Source organism: Chamaea fasciata, unplaced genomic scaffold (assembly GCF_029207755.1).
Source record: "Chamaea fasciata isolate MVZ Bird 193981 ecotype frontalis unplaced genomic scaffold, bChaFas1.0.hap1 SCAF_12, whole genome shotgun sequence".
Classification (NCBI taxonomy): domain Eukaryota; kingdom Metazoa; phylum Chordata; class Aves; order Passeriformes; family Sylviidae; genus Chamaea; species Chamaea fasciata.
Window position 1 is genome coordinate 4,194,513 of NW_027094097.1, and position 23,247 is coordinate 4,217,759.

The window sequence follows — 23,247 nt, forward strand, 5'->3', positions numbered from 1 at the left end:
AAGTCAATATGCAAAACAAAAAAAGGGAGAAAGCAGGCAAGATAACACAAAAACCTCACCAGTTTGCTTTTGTTGTTAGAGGACACTTTTAAAAGTCACAGGGAAAAAAAATAGAAAAGCTGTAGGAAATAACTTTTAAAAAAGTCTGACAGAATCAGGGGACGCCTGTAACTAATGAGAAAATGTAGGCAAGCTAGAGAGGAAGATCAGGTCAGAAATGCCAGATATGATGGAAAAACTGTATGATGTGACAGTGGAGGCCCTGGAGACAACAGACAAAGACAGAAAAAGGAGAGAAAGAGACAGTGCTCAAGAGATGGTGCCGAGAGAGAGAAAAGAGCAGGTTTTCTAGCAGAGAGAGGGAGGGGAAAAAAAATCTGAGGACCCAGGGAGAGCCAACATATAAGAACCCAAAACTGTTTGCCAAGCCTATTTACACTGATTTAGTCATGCAGAGTTGACAGATCTCAAACTAGGAGCATAGTGGGGAGGGAACAGTGAGGATAAGAATGGGCAAGAAGCTAGATTGGAGATTGCTTAAGTTTTTGAAAGAGCTTTTGCTAAAGCAGTTTAAAAGAAAGGTGGTCCACCATATGCAGCAGAGATCTTGTGAAGGATGAAAGGAAGAAAGAGCGAAGCTACAGATCATGCTGATGCCAAACAGACAATGAACATTGAGAAAGCAGCCTCGGAAAAACTAGAGAAAACACTAAATCCAAAAGAGAGGGATAAGAAAGGCCACCCAAGAACATAAGGAATCAAAGTACTAAAGAACAGCAGATTAGAGGACAGAAAAGAACTGCAGATCAGTGGCCAGACGCAGAGAAATCTCATTTTATAATCTGTGTAGCCTGAAGGGCAAACAGGCAATACAGAGCCACACACACACACACACAAAAAAGTTATAATACTGTACAAGAAGGAATCAAAGTACCATTAAGAGTGTCCATGAAACAGGCAAGCCACAAGTTCCAACTGAAATTAATTAAAAAGTTATTTTAAAAAGGAGTCAGTGCCATCATAAGGAAAAGGAAAGCAATGTTTAGTTGACTCTCCACATACAAAATTATTTTTAATGGGGAAGCATCATGCTTTCAGTTTGTCTTCTGGACTTCAGATACCCTTGATTTTCTTAACAGACAGTACAGCATGTCAGCAGAAGTCATACAGCTACTCCGAATTTAAACAGCACTAAAATTTACATTAGAATAACAGATACACTGCATTGCATTATATTTCACTACACTTTTCAGCACCAAAGAAATCCAGTTCTTTAATGAACATCGGGCAAAATATAAAAACAAACTAACCAACCTCCCTCCCCTAAATCCACAAAGAAACAAACCCAACACAAAACAAACAGACAAAAAATCCAGTCCCAAACCTGCCCATGTTCTGATCTTACTGTGCAGATCCCAGCTTTGGAGAGAAAGAAGGGTTGTTCAGCAGAGGGTCAGGAAGTCCCATAATTAAATAGGAAAAAGGACATACTTCTGCTTCAGAGAAGTTAGCATTTGCAACAAAGCAGAGAAAATGCAATCATTTCTCACAAACCAAAACGAACCACAAAAATTAAACAGAACTATATTAAAGTATGAAAATAACCAGGACCACTTTAAAAAAATAAAAGTTTAAGGGAACAGCTGTAATATGAAGCACATTAGATGAGTCTTGAGCATTTGAAGGAGAGGATTAGGAATCTAAGGAGTACACACAGCTGGTTTTATTAAGAAATGTTACCTCCCCGTACATAACAAAAGCATTGTTAGTGTATCCCTACAAGAAGGGGGAAAAAATCAAAAGACTCAAGACAGAAGGAGGGCCACTTTTGAGCAACAAGTGTTTACAGGATTTAAGAAGTAACCACAAAGGAGTACTTCTGATAGAACTCAAAAGCCTCAAAGTGAAGCAATTCCCCCACCCTTGCTGTTACGGGGAGCATCACAACCTGTCCATTATCAGAAAGAAAGCCTCAGTGTGAGCAAGGTCCTTGCGTCAGGCCTCCCCTGAATCAGGATGTTTATGTCCCCAAATAATGTGTAATATTGACTCAGTTGTAATTTAAAAATAAGTAACTTAAATGATAAACATATGAGTATACAGAAAAGGATTTAAAAACCAGATGCTGGTGACAGCTACAGATCTGTGCTGCTAAAGCTCATAGCTGTTAGACTTTGTGTGTGAGACAATGGAGCTTATGAAGGGAGGTGGGAAAAGCAGCTGAATGTTTGGATCCTGGCATGCATACAAGCTGAGTGAAGGAACACAGCTCCACTTCTCACCCAGTCCTACACTGGTGAAGACTTCACACTGATAGAGACCAGGGGAGTTTTATGACAGCTGTTTAGCTAAAGGTGTAGTGCACTAGTGCATTTTTAAAAAGCAAACTAATCACTCACTGGACTTATGATTTTATAAATAATTTATCAGATTTCTTGGTTGTTTTTTTTTTATAGACAATAACACACAAACCAAAAATTAATTCCACCTCGGACTTGTTTCTACAAAACTCGTTTCCACAACGTCCCTAATGCAGACACCAAGAGCTGTGTGTTCACCACCAAATGTGGACGAGTTCATATTGACCTGTCTCATATGTTCAGTTGCCTCAAGAATGAAAAAAGGTTTGCTACTTTACTCAACCCAGTGCAACTGCAGGCTGCCACCAAAGGGATGGTTCTACTCCCACATTTTCCTCCCACGAGCAGCAGATTTCCAGCCCCTCCCTCACACAGGATGTGGACACCAATCACCATATGATTCATTTCAGTTCCTCTGCAGGACAGAAGACTATACTTCTGTTTAATTCTGAGGAGGACAGCTTTCCATCAGACCAGCTTGCTGAACCAATCTTTCTCCTTTCTGCTGCCACACCATCACTAGAGTTTATGCAAAGGGACAGGCAAGGCAAACAAGCAGAGTGGTAGCAGAAACAAGCAGTGCAGCCCTTCTCACCAGGAGTCAGCAGTTACTCCAAGCAAGGTGAAACAACAAATCACTCTGAAATACAGGTGCAAATCTCTGTCCAAAAATACCTGCCTGTAACGCCAGGATCTGCACAATGAGTCACAGCTAAGTGCAGTATTAACACACTTTACCTGCAGTCTCCCACTGAAACTTCCTTCCTCATTCATTTTCTTGAGTAACAATTCACAGTTTTTGAATCCTGGTTTCACTTTACAGTGTGTAGTTAATAGCAGCACCAAATAAAAACTATCAGTGACATGACATCTGCAAAACTAATTCAAAAAGAGTGCTCTTAGTTTGTGTTTATTTGTCTTCCTCCGTCCAATTTCTACTCTGAAGCAAACACTCTTATGTGTGCTGCATGAATTACCTGGCACTGGCTATTGAGGCTTGCTTTTATTCCCTAGTTTAAAAAGAATAAAGAATTTTTTTTAATAATTTTTAAAATTATTAGGAGCACATTAAGTGCTGTGAAGGCCTGTCCACAGATGAACAGAATTACCTGTGCAGAATCACCTGTCCAGAATTACTTCAGAGATGGAGTGAATGACCAATGACAAAATACAAGCCACCCACAAACCAGAATCCAAACCTCTGCAAAGAGCAGGACCAGCGTGCAACAGACAGAGCAAAAAGGTCTAGCTGTCCCTCGCAGAAAAAGAATCTATTTGTGCACTGCAAAGTCACACTACAAGCCTGTGCACATCCTCAGTTGGTCTGTGTTGCCATTCTCACACAGGAACATATTTGGGTTGAAAAAATACAGCCTCTTTGGAAAGGCTGTTTTGTGTCACTGCAAACATCTGCTGCATATATTACTCCCTGTAGGAATAAGCCTCCTACAGGAACCTAAAATCACTGGATGAGCCAGAATAGCTGCAGTTCAAAACACATGCAGAGGACAATCCCCTTTCCTCTTTGCTGCTTTGGGGCAGTGGGGTTCACATGGAACCACCCTGGGGCTCAGGGACAGACTCAGCATGAATACATATATATTTATATATGTACACATATATATAGGCACACTAGGACCTGCTTATAATATAACTGCCAAAGTCCCAGAAAAGTTAATTTGTGGCTAATTGTTCCACAGGGTAAACATTGCCCCTCCCCTAAGAAAGCTTCTACAAACTTCCTCAAAAGATCACATCTTGTCCATATGAGGAGGTCTTCACACCAGGCTTGCTTTCTTTAATCAGTCTTCATAACATAAATCCTTCCTTCTGTCCAAAGCAAATCTCTTATTCTCATTCTGACAGACCTCTGTTTTTTCTTCTCTGGTAACATGTCAGCAGCACCCATGCTTTTCTGTATTTTCTCCCTCATCCACTCTATAAAGGCAACCTAAACCTTCTGAAGACTATACAGCAGATTTGTTTTATTGATTCCTCATCTCACCTCTCCCTATCTACCTCTGTATCTCTGATACTTTCTGACTCTTTTTTCTGGTTACCCCACCATTGCATTCAGCTCACTAACGTTAAAGTCAGACTAATTCTCCATCCATAAGGTTTCCTTTTTTGCCATGTTTCATTTACTGCTTTCCCTAACAATACAGGCTATCTGCCCTGCTCACCTTGATTTCATTGAACATTTAAAATATTGCAAAATAGGGTTAGAACTGTCCTGCATAAACTATGGGAACACAGCCAACTATTTAAGATCATTTCTGAATCCAGATTCAGCAATCTCACTCCCCATCCACTCTATCTGTGGCTCTACCAAGCTACCCCTTATTGCTCTCTTTCCAACCTTTTCCACTCCTGGTTTGTTGCAGTAGCCCTCTTGTTAGAGGGTAGAAACGAGCCAAGACACAGAGCTCTTGTTTATCACAGCATGAAAAGGGTCCTGGTTTATTCTTCTTTACAGCTCAGCCATCCTGACTCCAACTCTTCACTGACTGTGGCTGGAGCAAGCTCCTGCTGGAGGTTTCCCTTGCAGCCTCTGACTGCTGCTTATTTCCTGCTGAGCTCTGACTGCAGGGATTAGTTTGCAGCCTCTGACTGCAGGCTTTTACCCAACTAGACTGTGGCTGCAGGTTCCAACAACAGGCTCTAACTACAGACCCAGACTGACCTCACAGCAGTGATTCTCTGCCCCAGGATCCTTCTTCTTCCTCATGATCCTCTCATTCCCTCTTCCTCGAGATTCCTTCTCCATGATCCCCTCATCACCAGCTAACCCACTCCCTTTTATCACACTTATTATCTTCATTGGATATAGCTCTAACTCATCAGGGGTGAGGCTGTGTTGGGTAATTAACGCAGCTCTTACTTATCAGGGGTGAAGCCAGTATTCCCTTCTCCTACACTGGTTTATGCCTCTCCTAAGCCAAGTACCCCCACCACCATCTTTCAGACCTCTCCTCTGCATTTGTGATGTCCTGAATTCCCAGAGAACCATCTATCTCTTTCATACAGTTGACATTTACAGCCTCTTCTCCAACATTGGAGTACTTGATGCCAGAACTTCATCTTGTAAGGTGCTTTTCTACATAACCGATGTTCAAAGGTGAGAATAGAAGCTCCATTTTTTTAATGTTAAAACTATTTATTGGTCCTCGATATATGAAGCAACATACAGGTGAGGTGAATGTGGTCTCCTCAGGCAAAGCTCCAGACAAAGCTGTACTGATCCTAGCCTGGAATTCCCAACCTGATGATCTGCCATGTCTGCCACCCCTCAGAACCCAGGGAGCAGGATGTGACTCCTGGCACTAATTCCCTTATTCACACCCAGGTAAATCAAAATAAACTTTAAGTACCTTACATTTACCCCTCATCCTTGGGGCCATCTAGTACTGTGTCCATCTTACACATAACTTTTTATTCACAAGCCTTAAATACCCTTGGCCTTGCACTAACTTTTTTTCAGTGTTACAGGCTGAAAACTCCTCCTTTATTTCAGTGGCGTAGTCCTCTGCTGTCACCACAGGAAAATGATACAAACAATTTGAAAACGGACCATTAATAGCCCCTAATACAAACAACACTTTTCATCTCCTGCAAATATTACTTGATGTATTTGGGGATGCCAACACACTCTGGGATTCCTAAGACTGAATTTTGACCTTTTCCCAAAGCTGTAGGCCTCAGGAGAGAGGGCACAGTGAACCTCCATGTTCTTCATTGTGCATGCTGCGCTGCCTGCTCTGCCTTGTTATTGCAAGGCTCCTTCAGTTCCTGTGGACGCCTGTAATTCTGTTCTCCATTAGTTCACCAACTGCCATACCTTCCAGTGTAATCAGCATCACTCCAGCCTCCATTTTTTTCCTTGGATTTCTCAGTCCCGTTAATCCGAAAACAGATGAGAAAGAGAGTTAATACTGACACTGGGAGCATCATATTAAAGATGTCTTTGGTGTCCATTTGCTTATTGAAACAAGTGACAGCTTGCTTAGACCTTACTGGTCACCTTTTCAGATCATCTTTTAATGATCCAGTGCCACATCCACTCTACTTGACAATTTTATTTGTCCTGAGATGCTGATCAGTCAGCAGGCAAAAAACAGACCAGCAGTATTACCCCTGGTGTGCTGTGGGAGTACAGGCATAAGTAATGTTATAGAAGCCTGTGCAGATGTGGCAGCGGTAGTTCAGCCTCAACACTTGTCTCTGTTCCCTGTGTGGAAGAAATTTCTGATAATATAAAATATATAGACATTAAAAAATTGTCTTGGATTTGACTTGTTTTGGATAAAATCATTGAGACCTTGGGCTGGAGTCCCAGAAGCCTGCACACCAGCCCTCTGAGCTGAGGTGGCTCTGTAAGAAGCAGGTTGTTCCCCATTCTCCTTCTAGGCCATTAGCTATTCCTTTGATTAGTTTGCCTTCATCCCTGGGGGCCCTTCCCTGCACATAATGTGCCACACGTTGTATTACTCTTAGCTCAGTTTTCAGAGCACTGTAGAACACATTTTTCACTCTGGGCTGGTCCAATCTGAACTCATTTCCTTCAGATCTCTTTTTCTTCCCCTGATTATTGAACATAAAATACCACGAGTAACCTAGTAATTTTTTTTTTTTGCTTCATCCAAATCTTCAAAAGCTGTGGAAAATCCTAATATTATGGAGATGGGTGAGAATTACACCCCAAGAACCCACAGAAATCAAATGTATGATTACATCCTTTGCAGTTCTGGGCTCCAAATTAGCCCGTCAGGTTTGCATGTAGTGCTTCTGCTGACTTCTGTGGGAATTGTACATATGAAACTAACAGAATAATCAGGCCCTGAAAATTTGAGCTTGTGTCCCCAAGCATAGCTGCTACATTTTTAACTGATTCAGTGTGAGCTGCATCTGTGACCCCACAGCAACAGCAACAGCTGGGAATATGTGCTGGCACCCAGAAAGCAAGTGCTGCCTTTCCACATGGGATATACGGCACTCTCCAACCTGCCCTGCTTGTATTTAAAGCGCAAACTTAGCTATAATATAAAGGAAATCTTCCTGTTACCATGACATTGAGCAAGAAAATAAACATTACGCTCCCCAGAAAATGAAAAAGAAGGTATCAGAGCATTTTAGCAAGTCTAATGGCAGAAGGCGGAGCCATCACAGCACAGTATAGAAGACAAATGAAAGTGTTGATTTTGATAGTTTGAAATAAGAGAGGAAAATAATTAAATGATCTGCATACAGAAAATGACACACTTCAGACACTCTTTGTTCCAACTAAGTGTTAGAAAAGTGGTATTTTTATTTGAATTGTAATCCTAATGGTTTGAAAAGCTGCTTCTTTTTTTCCTGAATTCCCCAACTAAAGGATAGGATTAGATGTAAAACTCACCAGGTTCTAATTACGAAATTAGATTATTTAAATAAAACAAAAACAACCCGAAACAAAACCAGAAACAACAGTAAAACACCAGGAGTTTTAGCTGTTACCTGTAATATATTGCATTATTCCTGAAAGAAATATGTTTTCAAGTATTTTATACCTGATACTGATGGTTCAGCATGCCAATTCTTCAAATTCAGGCTCACTAGCCACTTAGGAAAGCAAAAGGTAATGCAGATTACCACATCTGAAAACGAAGGGTACATAAGCAGTTAGCATCACACAAGCACACAGAAGTTGAAAAGAAGAAAATACAACAGATCCTCAAAATAAAAACAAAATAATTACAGCATGTCAGATATACACTTTAAATCAAGTTTCCAGGATTCGTATCTTACAGCCTTTTTTGTTGAAGTAGATGAAGGTATTGATTTAATATTCAAATTCCAGTCTTTATTTTCTGTACTTGAAGTTATCTTTGTAACAGACTTCCAGTGGTAGAGAACTTCCAATGATAATTCAGTAGAAGTCACTTCATTCAAGAGACACATGAGTTACACTGACTGCTGGGCTCTGAAATGTTGCACCATTTATGTGTATCTCTCTTTAGGACAGCAGTGAAATCCTAATTCAATATGTGCACCTTTAAGGAGCTGACCTTGCACTGGGATATTATTCAAACGCATCATGCATGTAAGTTCCCTTTTATACTGTTTTAATTTTGACTGAAATAAGATAGCTCCTTAAAATAAAAAAAAAAGGTGAAAATGTTTCTTCCTTTCTGTTTGGAGTACATCTGTAGTACTGATGTGTTGGCCTGTTTGTTATGTTACACTTGGCACAGACATGGGGGCTTCTTTGCCCTCATTTCACAAAAGAACAACCCCCCCCGCTACAGACAGGAGGCAGGCATGGTATTTTCAGCAAGTCCATTACCCACTTGCTCTGCCCAATTCAATGAAGTAAAATCAGGACCACCCAACTTAATGTTAATAATTTATTTCATGAAGTTGTCCATTTTAGAGCTGAATTAGTGAAATGCAAGTGAACTGAGCCAAAGGCTCGGACTGGGCTGCCATTTTGACATTCTCATCAGGGAAATGATGCTGTAAACACCCATACTTGATTCACATGCATGGTCTCTTGGTTGCCTACAGTAATGCCCATCTGTTCAGATGGCATCATGCCCACTCAAGTTGCTCAAGGGAATACATGCTGGGCAGTGATTGGCTTAGGTAAGTATTTTTCAAACTGGGTCGGTGTCGACCTCCTTTTGGGAAGGCCCAAGAGGAAAAGGAAACAAAAAGAATTTTCATTTTTTATTTTAATGGATTGTTTTCATTTAACATTCAGCAAAAACACTGTCATCTATAAAACATTCAGTAGATGGTTTTGCTAATTCGTTGGTACCTGTGACCCCAGCGAGGAAACATAAATTCAATTGTATTCTCATTTTTCAGATAAACGAGTTTAACCTGTTATAAAATCACAGTCCACATAGCATTAAGACCATCTCATCTGCAGAAAAGAAACCTGTCTCGGCAGGCATTGTCACATTCTGACAATTGAACTAATTTCTTCTCTTGAACATTGGGCAACATTCAAAACCGAATTCACAGGTATTGTAGCTTGAATTTTGTGGGGAGGGCAGTGAGCAACACCATCTCCAAAGCTATAAGTCAGATCAAATCTCCATAATTGTACAAATATGCAATTCCAAAATATACAACAAACAAAAAAATGCAGAGATACAGATGAATGACGTGCAGCATCATGAAAGCATTAACCTCTTTTGGTTCCCAAATTGGAATAATTTTCAAATACAGCCTTTAACTTCTGCAAAGCTGAAGAAGTAAAGTGAAGCTTTAGTGAAGTGCATTGTGCAGTGAAGGCATTGTCTGTCACTTTGCTTTATCAAACAAAAAGGCGGGGGGAGAACATGTCATGCTTTCTTCCTGCAAATAAACTGTGGGGATTTTTATTTAAGAGAAAGCTAGCATTAATAGAAAAAAAAAAAAAAAAAGAAGAAAAAAAAAAGGAAAAAAGATGAAAATAAACCAGCTCCTTTTCATTTGGGAGACAAAAGCTTTTCAGTGCTGCGTCCATGCGCTCTTGACTACTGTTTTGACACTGTGTCAAGATGCTCCCGCTCTGCTCCAGGTCTCAGATCACAGTTGGAGTGTCTTGATACAGTGTTGAATCAGTAGTGTCAGCAAGTCTCAGAGCAGAGTCAAAGAGCCTCAATGTAGCCTCTGAGCAGGTAGAGTCAGAGAGACCTTTCCCCTAAACTGAAGTAGGCAGAGGATGCTTAATTTTTTTTTTAATTATTTGTTTTAACACATTTCGACCCAGCTGCACCAGGCTCATGCTTCTAATTAATAGTCTGTCTTGCAGTAAGGGATCAGAGTTAACTCTCCCTACCCTGAAGAGCTGTTAAATAAGCAGCATGGAATAATGTTAATATTTTCTTGAAAGAGCAAGTCTAGGCAGAGGAACTGAGGCTCTGTGCTCCTGGGAGCAGCTGGCACCACGGGAGGACTTTGCTGAGAGGCCCAGAGCCTGGTTTGGCAGCGCCCTGTTCTGCCAAGGGACAGCTCTGCTGTGCTCCTGATCCACCATCCTCTGCTTCTGGAGACCCAGATGGAAACATGATGTCCTCTGCCTCTATCTGCAGGCACAAGCTTCTCCACCGTCCATGGCAGCCTTCTCAGCAGCATCAACAGGGGCACAATTTTTCCAACCATTTTGTAAAAAACCAGTTATTAAAATAAAAACTTTTTGAAGATTGAACACGCAAAGGCTTTCTGGGATTCCTCTCAGGAAAGGGAGCAAAAGTGCACAGATCCCATGATTGCAAACACTGCTGCCTGAATTACCTTATCTGGGAAGACCAAACCCCAGCTAAGACAACAGTCTCTAAAGCATTGACTGCCCAGCACTCTACCAGGCTGCGGGTGAGATGGATGCCAGTCCATAAGGAGGTATTGGAGAAGGAATAAAAATAGACCAGGGTTTAAAAAGAAAATAACTAGACTAAAGAGGCTGGATTAGAAAATGTAAATGGGTCAAAGGCACTTTCCTGTAGCTTTACATCTGAATATGTAATCCAGTCAATTTGGTATGCTAACACCAGGGGGGCACACAGATCAATGTATATAATTTAGGTCAAATGACCACTGCAGATTGAGATGCATGCACTCTTCTCACAATTGAGCCAAATTTATCCCTGATATAAATGCAGTGATTTCACTGAACTTCTACCAGGGATATATTTGTTCATTTATATGGCCAATAACTTCTCAGTAACTTATTGCTTTTGTGTACCACCCCCACTTGCAAAGATGTCTCCAATTGCTCATTAGTTTCTTCTCCCTTGTGATTACTGCACTGTTCTTCACATAAAATGTTAGTAAAATAGAGGTAAAAATATTTATACAACAAAGCAATAAATACTCAAGGCTAATAGCCATAGCTAACAAAAACATTTCTAAGTCATCCGTTTCAAATTCCAGTTTTGAACATTGTGTTAACAAAATGGCAGAAGAGTCTTCAAGTCAGCAGAAAATACAGCAAAAGGGGAACAGGGGAACAGTGGGAACAGGGTCTTACCTCCCCCCAGGAAGATGAAGCTCAGCCAGTGTTTGCTATGTGCCCTGAGATCCTTGGAGGAAGGTATCATTTAAGGTGCAAAGCATTTCTACGGGAAACAAACAAAGCTCACTGACTGCTGCGGTGACTTTTTTGCAGGCACTTTCACAGCAAGTGGCAGCTGGGGGTTCCTTCTCCTGTGCCTGGGCTGGCCCTGTGGGGCTGTCACACCCCGCCAGCTGCAGAGGAGCCTCTGACCCATCCTGACCATTTGCTCTCATCCACCACAATGGGTACGGCTGCCCCAGCGCCCTCCCAGCTGTCTCTGGAGGTAAAAGAGAAATTAAAGATTGTATCATCCAGGCACAAATTAAAATCTTTACTGGGAGAAACCTGGTAGAAAGTCTCAGAAGAGAATGAATTATGTATTTGAACACTTAAGATTTCCTTGCCTTTATTACAGCATGGGGTCTGAACTCTGCTTTCTTCCCTGCACTTTATTACATGGTTAGAAGTCCCGCAGTAGGAAACTTGCAGTTTGAATTTTGAAGCACCTATAGTGTCATACTTTTTTATTTTAATATTTGTCACCAACAGTGCCGACAGATAAAAAGTGCTGGCTCCCCACAGCATGATATGCGGGATTTTCAATAGAGCTACACAATTGCTTTTGCTAAGTGCTTGCGGGGCTCACAGTGCCAAATCCCGCAAATTGCTGCATTCAGGCCACTTTGCAATGCTGTGCTAAGGCAAGGGATATTAAAAGTTCGTTGGGACATATGCCTAAATGGTTGATTTCTTATAAAAATCCTAAGCAATTGTCTGAAGACATTTTTGCAGCGCAATTCAATAATCATAGCACTTTTGAGATGGTCAAAAAATTTTGTATCGCTTACAGTTTATTCTGTGCTCTGCATATAGTTTTAGAAAAAAAAAAAAAATCCCTTTTCCAGTCCCAAAATTTGCTGGGGCCAAGGAAGTCCTAGAAGCAACGTCAACAAGCATGGTGACAATCTATTTATGGATTAGTACTTCCTCTTCTTCTCCCTTACTGCCTTTAATTTGTTTTTACCCTTAATTTATGAGTACATTGTTTTTCATATCCCAGCCCCAGGTCAGTATTACGGTGTAAATTATTTCATGTGCACAGCATTGCTAAATGTATAATAGTTACACCTGAGGTATCAAGGGAGAATTTTGTATCTCCTGTCTTACTCACAGGTCAATTAAAAAGCTGATTAAACCCAAAAAGTCTATGATGATAATTGTTGGAAATAGACTGGGATGATAATTGGTTTAATGACTGCTAAAGGAGTCATTGGGATGTGTGTCTCTCAAGGAGCCTGAATGGTACTTTAAGAGCTAGATTCATCCTGGGTGTTGGTTGTTGACTTTAATGGTGTTACTCAGAAATCTGATTTGGATCAACTTGCAAAATATTGCAGACAAGACAAATAATTTTTGAAGGATGTCTCTGCTGAGCTTCGGTGTCTCCCTTGAACTATCCTATTCAATGTCAACTCCTCCAGTACAAATTCTGCCTGTACAGCTTGAAGTAGCTCTATAAGGTGGGAATTCACTGAAGGTTTTATGTTTTTATACATTTTTTTTCTAGCTTAGCAGGAAACAAATTCTATATAATAACTAGAAAATGTAGGCCGAGACCATCCTCTGCACAGGAAATTTCACTCAGAGGGTTGGACACCCAGTGAGGTCCTATTCACAGACATCTCTTTGTATTTTTCTGCCTGGAACCAAAGAAGGGGATTCATGCCAAAACCCTGCAGGATATGGAAATCTATCGGCTGTTCTGTGCTTCTGCATGACTTTCAAAGTGGCTTCTGATTTGGGGAGCCCTAAATTAAGATCCATGGGCTTGGGGGGAGGGGGGTTGGGTTTTTTTTTTTAATAAGGACTCTAAACCTTCAATTCAAATAGCAGTCAGAAACACTCAGTACCTTTGAAAACCCCCTGACATTTCATTCCTCATACTGAGGACCCAGAACAGCAAAAATTTAGACCAAAATGATTTCTCTGGGTTAGTCAGTATAAGAGAATAGTGCAGAAGTCAGAAACCCCTTGCTGCTGGTTCTCAATCTACTTGCACTGCCTAGGCTTGAAAAGGTTATAAGGTTATAAATCTTTCAGTGAAAACAATTCCTGCTTCATGCCATCAACATTTCCTAAAGACATCTGTGTAGGGCATCTCTAGAGGAGGCTCCCATTACTAGACCCATGCAGAAGAATAATGAGGAACTTACATCCGGTTTGAAAGACATTAATGAGTCTCTCTTGGATACAAAATATTTGTTCAACACCCTTATGGGCAGAGTAGCACAGAGCTGAGCTAGGGAGCTCTGCCTGAATAGCATGAACTGATAGGTCTCAGAAAAGGAACCACGCACAGCTCTGCAGAGAAAGTTGGTTTTTCAGGCCCAATTTACAGCTCTGGTGCTTACATGTGTCTGCAAAGATTGAATGTGTGCATTTCCAGCACCTACTTCTTTGTTTGTTCCAGATGGGTTTCACCTGCCGTGGGGGTATTCTGGATTCCTCAGTGGTTCTTCTCTAATTTTTTGTTTCTATTCTCAATAACATTTGGACAAAAACCAAGCAAACAAACCAAAAAACCCCACAAAAAGCTAAAGATACGTTGACTCTTTTTTTCTCCCTCCTCCCTCCAGACTTCTCTCTCACACACAAAAAATATTTCAGGGTTTGGGGGTCAGCTTGTTTGAGTTTTTTGCTCTCCCATAGCTCGGTGCATTGAGCTAATGATGCACAGTGAAGTTATCCAGTATTACCTAAAATTATCCAGATTACCGAGGGCTCTGATCCTAGTGTCCCTGACATGTGTGCACATTTAACTCCTTGAAGTCAAGGGAAATGGCCATGCACATATTTGCAGTGCAGCACAAAAGAAGATGCACTTTTCTGGCAGTTTCCAGAAAGGAAACGAGGTTGGTGTACAATTTGATGTAATGAAACAAGAACTGGGATTACACTGTGAAATGAAAAATGAAGGGCAGGGATGACTTCATTGGTATTTTATGCTCTATTACAGTGCTAAACCCCTCAGTAAGAGAAGGGGCACTGGCATTCCTGTTTGCTAGGACAAACACATCTCACCTGCCAGCAAAGGTCACCTCTCTTCCCAAGTGGGATGCCAGGTATAGCAGTTTTGTCTTTTCTTAGGCCTTCACAAGTGCAGGACTTCACGTTCCTTGTGTGCCTCTGCCCTTTGTCAGACACTCCTTCTCAAGCCACACCAAACACACCAGATTCTCCCATGTCAGACTTATCCTACCACAGAGCTGCTGTGTGAGCACTGGCAAACTGACAACCTGGTGGGCAGTGCAGGTGCCACTGCTGAGGGAGGTGAATGTAGAAAAAGCAAAAAAAGAGAAATCTGGAATTTGAAAAAAACCCAACCCAGCTAGAGAGGGATCAGACGGGCTGTATACACGACAGAGGGTCATCACCAAAACTCTGGGTTTATCTGGCAATAGAACAGGTGGTACAAACCTACAGCAGCCAGGAAACCATGGACATGGCTCCACTCAGCAGAGAGCTCTCCTGGCCCTGGGCTTGCACCCACACACTCCCTCAGCTTCAGCACTGAAACCAAAGTGAAATACGAGATTTTATTTCAAGACTATTGCTCTTGGCATCATCACAGACATGATCAGGATGGTTAGGAAGAGAGAGGCAAAACTATTTAAGCTCATGCACTGCATCCACTGGCTCTGACACAGTCAGGTGTTGCTCTCCTCCTTTTAGACTATCCCCTTTTCTTTCCACTGTCTGTATATGAGACATTATTCTGACTTAATCAAGGTTTCATCTTCAAGGTTTCAGTGTTTAAGCATTTGAGGATATACACTGTAATATAATGACATTGCATCTCTATTGGGAATTACGCTACAGCTGATCAACTCTTAAGCCACAAGACCCTCATGAAGACAAATGTTTCTGGGCCCTACTTTGGGTGAAACTCTGTCTTTCTAATTAGCAACCAAATTGTTTTTCCTACCTAGGCTAATGGAAGCTCTTGACCATTTAGCACCATTACAAAAACATTAGCTGAGCTCGTTTGCACACTTGCTTCAGCTTCCCTTCATCACAGGCTTGCACTGGCATACCTAGTGAATAAACCAGAAAATGTACAGAAGAAGCAGTATCATTTGCAAATGGCATCCGTATTTATAGCTTTCGTGCATAGAAGCCAATTTCTTGAGGAACAGTGCCTATAAATTGCAACTGCAAGAAGATGCACTTATTTATCGCATTGCTTCCAACCAGGGAAAAAAAAATGTTTTTTCTCTCTCCCTTTCCTTTAAATTAAAGGCTAGGTGAGGAAGAGCCCAGCACCTCAGGGACACAGCTTCTGCACACGCAGCTTGGAGGGCTTGCTTTGCTCACACATTTATTGCCAGGGAAGGATCACACAGGGGGACAGGTATCTCTTCCAGTCATGTAAAACTGAAGACACAGATAATTTTCTTCTTTTTTTAAAGTTCAAAGCATGGTTTTAGTTGATACGAAAAGATTTTGAGGCTAAAGGTTTTTTTCAAGAGGTGATGCTTCATCTAGCAGGATTTCTCACAGAGTCTTACTATGCACTCACTAACTCTCCAGTCCCTTCTTTTTGAGGATACCATGTACCTGCTGTACAGGGCTTTAAAGGACAACACGTATTTGGGATCATCAGGAGAGGCAAAATCCAGAAGAGCCGGTCTGTACATTTCCCTGTAATTCAGTAATACCCAGCACTGCCTCTCCAACCCGCCAGAGCAGGTTGACTGCACTGTGCTATAAAGACAGACAAAGCAGCGAGGAGCCAAGTGCGGGTAAAACGGTGAAAACGCTGTCAGAGCATCACCTTTCCCGGGGGCATTGATGTCCCTAAAGCACTCAGAAGTAGGATTGAAGCGTGATGTTTTTCAAGGGCAGCTGTGACACCCACACAGATGTCACAGGGTGGCAAAAGCCCCCAGAGCCGAGCGCTGCCCGAGCCCGTCTGCCTCTGCCCCCGGCGCCCGGGAGCTCGCGTCCAGCACGGAGCTCACCCGCTGCAGAAAACAGAATGAAAGTTTCGATTTACAAAATCGAAAGGAGCCGGCCTTTACATTCCGAGGAGCCGGCCCAAAGCGCCTCGGCGGCGCAGCGGCGTCCCCGCCGTGAGGGGAGGCCGAGGCGGGCCCCGCGGTGACAATGGGGCAGCGCGGGAGCGGCCCCCGCCGCGGGGACACAGATGGCCGCGGTGGCAGAAGGACACAGAAGGCAGGGGACAGCCGCGCCGAGCAGCGGGCAGCGCCGCGGGCACGGGCACGGGCAGGGCCGGCGGAGCGGGGCCCGACCAGGACAGCACCGCCCAAGGCTGGCCCCGGCCCCGGCCCCGGCCCCGGCCCCGGCCCCGGCCCCGGCCCCGGCCCCGGCCCCGGCCCCGGCCCCGGCCCCCGCCGCCTGGCGCCCTCAGGGGAACGCGTCGCTTTTTTCGGGCAATCTCTGATGGTTAAACCGAGCGGGTCCTCAGGGCAGCGCGCTCTGGAACAGCCTGAGCGGTGGGTGATCAGTCAATGTCTTGTCTCTCTCTCGGGGTGCTCGGTGTTTCTCATTTGGACACCTCCTGTTTCCCTCTGCCGCCTAATCTGCCGAGATGCTCCTTGGTGTTCCTTTTTGTCAGGAAAATAACAATAATTCACAAATACACAGACCAAAAGGCGTATCCTTCCGTTTGCAGGAGAGGGACCTTAACAGTTGTTAGGACAACAGCAATGTAATAAAACCAGATAAAACTAAGAGCAAAGCATTTCACAAGGGGCGAAAATGAGGAGAAAAGAAACAAGACAAAGCAATGAAGGGCACACCATGCTCCGGTCGGCTCCGAGGCCCCGTGGCTGCGGCAGCTCCCACCACCTGGCTTTCCGTGGCCATACGCGCGTTGGGCTCACATGCGCTCAGCCAGGACAGTGCTTGCGGGCCCCCCTCTTGCCCTGGCTGATCCCTGACAACATTCCACAGGGACACGGCATCCCTGCCCTCTGCACTTCTGTCAAACCTGGGTGATGCTTCGGGAGGAGAGGGGACTGCAGAAACCTCCCTGCTTTAAGGTGTGGGCCAAAACACAGACACCGCTTAAGCAGAGCAGGGGAAAAGTCTTCACTGTTCATACCAGAGAGTGATTTACACATTAAAAGCCAGATAAACACAAACTCCAGTCTATTCTTAGACATTGGTGGGATAAAGTAACTTGTACACTTTGGACATGCGATGTGCAGATCTACAGGGTGGAATTTTCATTAACTCCTCTGGGAGGGCAATAAGGTTGTGGAGGGACATGCCCCTCGGCTCCCTGACTTTTCTCTGCTCAGTAGGGTGATCTTGTCCATCCACTCAAAGATGTTCCAGCACAAAGTGATCACTTGCTCACTCCCTCAAATGGTCGTCAAACTTCTTTTGTCTGCCTTTCTTCTGGGAGGCAGTTGGCTAAACACTTGCTTTTTCCAAAATTTTAAGGCACCTGACTGAATGTGGTGATGCCTTGCTGAAGGTGATGGATCAGACAAGAAGATACACAAGCATTGAATAGAACACAAATGTGTAAAGCTGCCTACATAGACAATAGGTGCTAGTTGCTACTTCTTGACTAAGTACTTCAATGTTTTTTGGATGTGTGGGTATGTAGTGAAGCTAAATGCAAAGATTGTTCAGTGCATAAGGGCTGGTAGAGTAGACTGCTACAAATACAAGTCCTTTTTTAATCCATTGTTTATGTGAATTTATATTTCAGTATTTTTCTAAACCTGAAGATATTAAACTGTCTGTAGGACATATCATTACAGATTTAGAATTATTCATGATCTCCAACACCGTACTGGTCCTAATGCCACTTGAATCATAAAGTGACATTTTGCCCAAAGCCCATCCTCAGCCAGAATTTCAGCAATTCTGGTTAGCACTTACCTGTGAGTGATCCATGTCACCCACACCTTGAACAGCCTGTGCCAGCCCCGTCTGTACCACCACCACACGGCAACTGCAAGTTACACAGGCAGGGAAACATCACAGGGATTGTGGCTCTCCAGCCTGTTTTCAATGCGTCATAGCTATTGAAATATAGCTGCCTTTGGAGCCCACATTTCTGTCTGTTTTCCAAATGCCTTCAGCAGCACTTCTTGGCCACTAAGAAAAGGGGGTAAAACCTCAGACATGTACCAGAAGCTGTGATATTATCTTTTCTCCACCTGCAGTTAGGCTCTGTTTTCCCTAGGAGCTTTTAACGGATATAGGAACTATATACTACCCTGGCAAAGCACTCCCTGGTGTGATTGCAGCTATGGCAGCAAAGCTGTTTTGTACCAGTGCAGGGCTGCTCTGCTCCTGCTCCCCAGTGGGACCAGCAGCACAGGAAGCACCAGACAAAGGCCCCACATTGTGCTGCAGAGCTTTGTCCCCCAGAGCCCTGCCTGGCACAGCCCTGCCTGGGGAGGCCCAGGCCTTGTAAAACGGGGTCAGACACCAGTCCTGCACCCTGGCATAGGCTAAGGATCACCTCTGTGAGCTGCAGATGTCCAGAGTGTCACAGACGCAGCTCCATGGCAGGAACAGAAGAGTGGGCGACTCTCCCTCTGCTTCTTTGCAGTAGCTTTCACCCCCATACCCCAAACTGGATTTCTTTGGCCCCTAAGAAAGCAGTTATCAAGATAGCACCATCCCTTGCCATGTAATGATGACTGTTCACATGGGTCTGGTTATCGCAAAAATACCACAAAATAACCCAGTAGATTCATGGCAAGCATTCTGCACATTTGCACATATTGTCTGAGGAAAGAAATATTTTTAAGAAGTGGCATAGGTCCGTTGGTTTCAAATATTACCCTAACACTGTAAGAGCAGAAGAGGACCACAGCTCAATTTTCCAAGCTCTGGGGGCATAGTCCAACCCCTCTCTCCAACCTGACTTGCTCTTGAGTGAGGCTCCTATGCCAAAGGGGATGAAGAAGATGGAGCAGGACCACAGCCCTCACTCATACTTTGGAGCCGCTTACCTTTCAAAGGCTGGGTGGAAAACCAAACTATTCCTCTCCTCTACCCCTGCCCATGACATGGTTGGGGTTTGAGGCAGATGAAACATGAGCTTAAGAACTGCTTTGGCACTGCTGGACTGAGCAGGTCCCCAGCACCCTGACCCGTGCCCACATTTCCAGTAACATGGGGAATATATGCAGCTCCAAACAGGATCCCCTGTGGGGAGCTCCCCATCTCAGCACAGTGACTGCGCACCTACTTTTAACTACTCAGCAGGGAGATGCTCAGACAAAGGCGTGTGCTTCAGTGCAGCACTACTAAGGCAGCTCTTCGAGTTGCATGGAAACATTAGTTCAACTCTTGGGACTGACAATGCAGAACATTTCCTGAAGATAGAAGCCTACATTTTTTCATTTCTGAAGGCTTGCCCAGAAGTGAGCCAGCATCGTTTCAAACCAGTGTCAGGCAAAGAGCCTCCTTTTTCAATATCTCCACTGCTACCTTTCTTTCAGCATAGAGAAAATGGCACATGAGCTCTTTGTACAGCAGCTGCTGTACACTCCCAGCTTTTCTTGCAAGGGCATGTCTGTGAGCCTGTACTTCAAGACACTTTTCCATTTCCCATCTTTAAGTAGTACAATTGAGTTAGGAACCTGCTTATATTATGAACAGGAATAATGAATTGGTGATTTCATTAACTAATTTTCCAGCCACATCTGTTCCGTGGTTCAGAGAGAAATAATCAGGTTGAAAGTTAACACTCTTTTCTAGAAATGAATCATTTTAGTGTGATTTTGATGTAGAAACAATGAGCTAAGAATAATCTAGATGCAAACAGAACTGTCCTCTTTGGAATTAAGAAAAGTCATTCCTAGTTTTGTTATATTAGGGTTTATAAATTTATCACAAGCCACATTTTGAGTCTAAACTCTGACTGTCCATGCAACGCTATTTCAGGAGGATAAAAACCATCTATCATTTGTCTCAAACAGGATTTTTTTTTTTTTAGGAAGCTGTACCTTTTCTTAAGTTAGGACTGCTCTGGTGCTTCCAGCTGTAAAGATGACCCTACTTCAGTTGTGCCCGACGTTGTGCTTAGATTGTAGCCTTCCCTTCCTGTCCTGAAGGAACCAGGTATGTGCAACAGGACTATCAACATCAGCAGGGATCTAAATTGTTGAAAACATGGGCTGCAGCATCAACAAGCTGTGCCACCCTTGCACTTGTAAAAAAGCTCACTACATAAACTAATTTAGGCATTGACTATATGTCTGTGAAAACGTTTCCTGCAAAATATCACTCACATGCTCCAAGCCCAGACACAGTCCAATGACAACCAGTTGTGCTCCAGTTCAGTGCAGCGATTTTGAAAGGCTCTGACTGTGCATGTTCCCATGCCACAGTCTTGCAGAGCCTTGTACTTTGTGGGAATGGGTAACCACATCATTTCAGCAGTCACAGCTGCTGAATATCTTTCATGATGATTATGATTCATTCAAGCTGGAGACATCAGGAGAACTAGATCTTTCTAACTTTCCAGACATGTCCATGGTCCTTAAAAGGACTGTTTCTCTGACTGGAGATAGAACTTACCTCATTACTGTAAGTTTAACAAGAGTAAAAGAAAGCCTGGCAACTGGCTCTGTTAGGCTGTCTGATGGCAGTTTCCAGTATAAGAAGTATGGCACTTACACAGAGCTACAATACCTGGGGGTCTGGAGGTCCATGTGCTTAAAATATGCAGCCTCCTACCAGGGTCTGCAAGGCCTGATCCAATATCTGTGCATTTGTATACAATGCAGAAACTTTTTTTTCTTTTTTTTTGTATTGAAACAAAGAAGCAAAGAGGTATGGTCAAGGCAGCTATGGCCCCTGCATTCTTGCTGAAAAAATTAAAATATTAATAAGTATTATAAGCTAGCAATACCTTTTCATAGTACATGTTCTTACCTCACCTTAACCTGCCGTGGGGCCAGGGAGGTACATCCAGAAACAAACAAAGTGCCAGACACAGAACCATGGCTCTTGCTTTCCCTCCTCCTGGGCTGCAGAGTGCTCTGTGCCATCAGGTGAGTGATCACTGAGATTCAGCCACCCCAGCAGCAGCAGCAATGCAGGGGGCACTGACAGACAGACAAGCTCTGACACTGAGCTCATGTATTCCCTTTATTGAACTGTACTAGTTATTGCAATCAGATTAAGTCACATTTATAAAGCAGACCATCCAGTTGCACTGAAACCGATTATATTCATTACATAGTTTTAATCACTGTCCGGTGAACTGGCAAATCCAATCAAAGCATTAGTCTTTAATTAAAAAATTAAAAAGAAATATTCAGACAATAGCCAAGCAATCACATCACAATGCACAGTTACCTAAAATTGCAATTAAAAAGCAGTTAACAAAAAAGAAAAAAATCACACCTAATCTTTAACTATCAATATAATACAAGAAGCAACAAAGGGCAACAGCATCAAAGCAGATTTATCTAACACTATAAATTCAGTCAGAAGCAGAAGCTCTAAAGTACACTAGCTGAAGCAGGACAATAAAAAATACTGAGCATGGAATACTTTTAATCTCTTCCATTAATATTCATTTCCAGCTGCTTATAATAGCAGCGCCTCATGGCCAAATCATTAGAGTTTTACATCTGGGTTGCAAATGACACTTTGATTGGATGTAATGTTCAAATGGTCCTCCCCACTGTGCCACCGTCAAGTCTTCTGCAGAGAGGTGTCCTGTAGTGCCAGTGGCTCACTGTGCGTGCTGGCTCAATGTGTGGTTCTGGAAAGACGAAAAAAGGAGACATGCATGAGGGGCAGAATAATAGAAAGCATGCCCATACCCTCCCACTCAGTACCATTTATGCAGAGCTCAACATAAAAGCTTCTCAATTATTACAAAACAAAATGCAATAAAGAAAAAAGTACTCATAAGTAACAGCTGCCAATATGACATACTTGCTTTGTTCTGACAGATCTGTTAATGCTGGCATAAACTTAGAAAAAAAAAAATGCTACAAGCCAAGTATAGTCATGAAGGTTTTCTTTTTTTTTTTTTCTCTCCTTTCAGTACATATCAAGAAAATGGTAACTTCATGGGCAAAAAAAAAAATGTCTTTAGGGATTCCCTTCACTGTAACAATTAAAAAAAAATAAAACTCTGAATCGTGAGGGAACCCTTGCCATATTTTACTCTTTTATTCTCACTCGTACCGGGGGCAAGTACTGGCAGCAAGAGACACCAGATTGTGACACACACTTTTCAGTCCAAGAAATACTTCGGCAATAACAGCTGAACTGCCAGCTCAGGCACCAGGGTAATATTCCCAGCAGAAAAAAAAAAGCTGGACATGTGACCCAGAAGTTAAATCTCTTTAAAGGATATACTTTTCTCTACACATTTCTTTCAGCAGTTTAGAGTCTCTTTTGTTCCCTTTTTTCCTTTTGGTAGATTTGTAAGAACCTCAATGTCATCACAGTATCTCACATCAGAGGATGCTGACCTGTCTTGCCATTTTGCGTAGGAGCCAATAAATCGTGGAGCCAGCCTTGGAAGCGTATTTTTAGAGCAGTACCAATTCACCTACATTTTGTGTTCTGACTAAAATCCTAGTCCTACACATAAGCTTAGCTTTATTTATCTGATTATCCAATTATTTGAGCAACTAGAGAAGTGCTTCATGGTGAGGTTTTCTTGAGCTGAGTCCCCAGCATCCCCAAATATAAAAATTCATTTGTGCTATTTCAAGCCTAGGCAATTTCCCTAGTCTCCATCTGCCTAATAACAGAGCCGGGCAAGTCCGCCAGCTTGAAGAATAACTTTTTAAACACAAAATGAATTTTGAATCTAATTATTTATTTACAGCGATAAAGCTT

At 42.8% G+C, this 23,247-nt stretch overlaps 1 protein-coding gene across 4 annotated transcripts in view; it reads right to left on the minus strand.

Annotated features, from left to right (window-relative positions):
* Positions 1–21,608: 21,608 nt before the first annotated feature.
* Positions 21,609–23,247, minus strand: part of ZNF423 (zinc finger protein 423) — a 228,117-nt gene continuing 226,478 nt past the window's right edge. For all 4 annotated transcript variants that reach the window (XM_066194231.1, XM_066194232.1, XM_066194234.1 and 1 more), the window contains one exon: positions 21,609–22,153. In XM_066194231.1, coding sequence (XP_066050328.1) covers positions 22,124–22,153 — 30 coding nt within the window. In that variant the 3' untranslated portion in view covers positions 21,609–22,123. The remainder of the gene's footprint in view (positions 22,154–23,247) is intronic.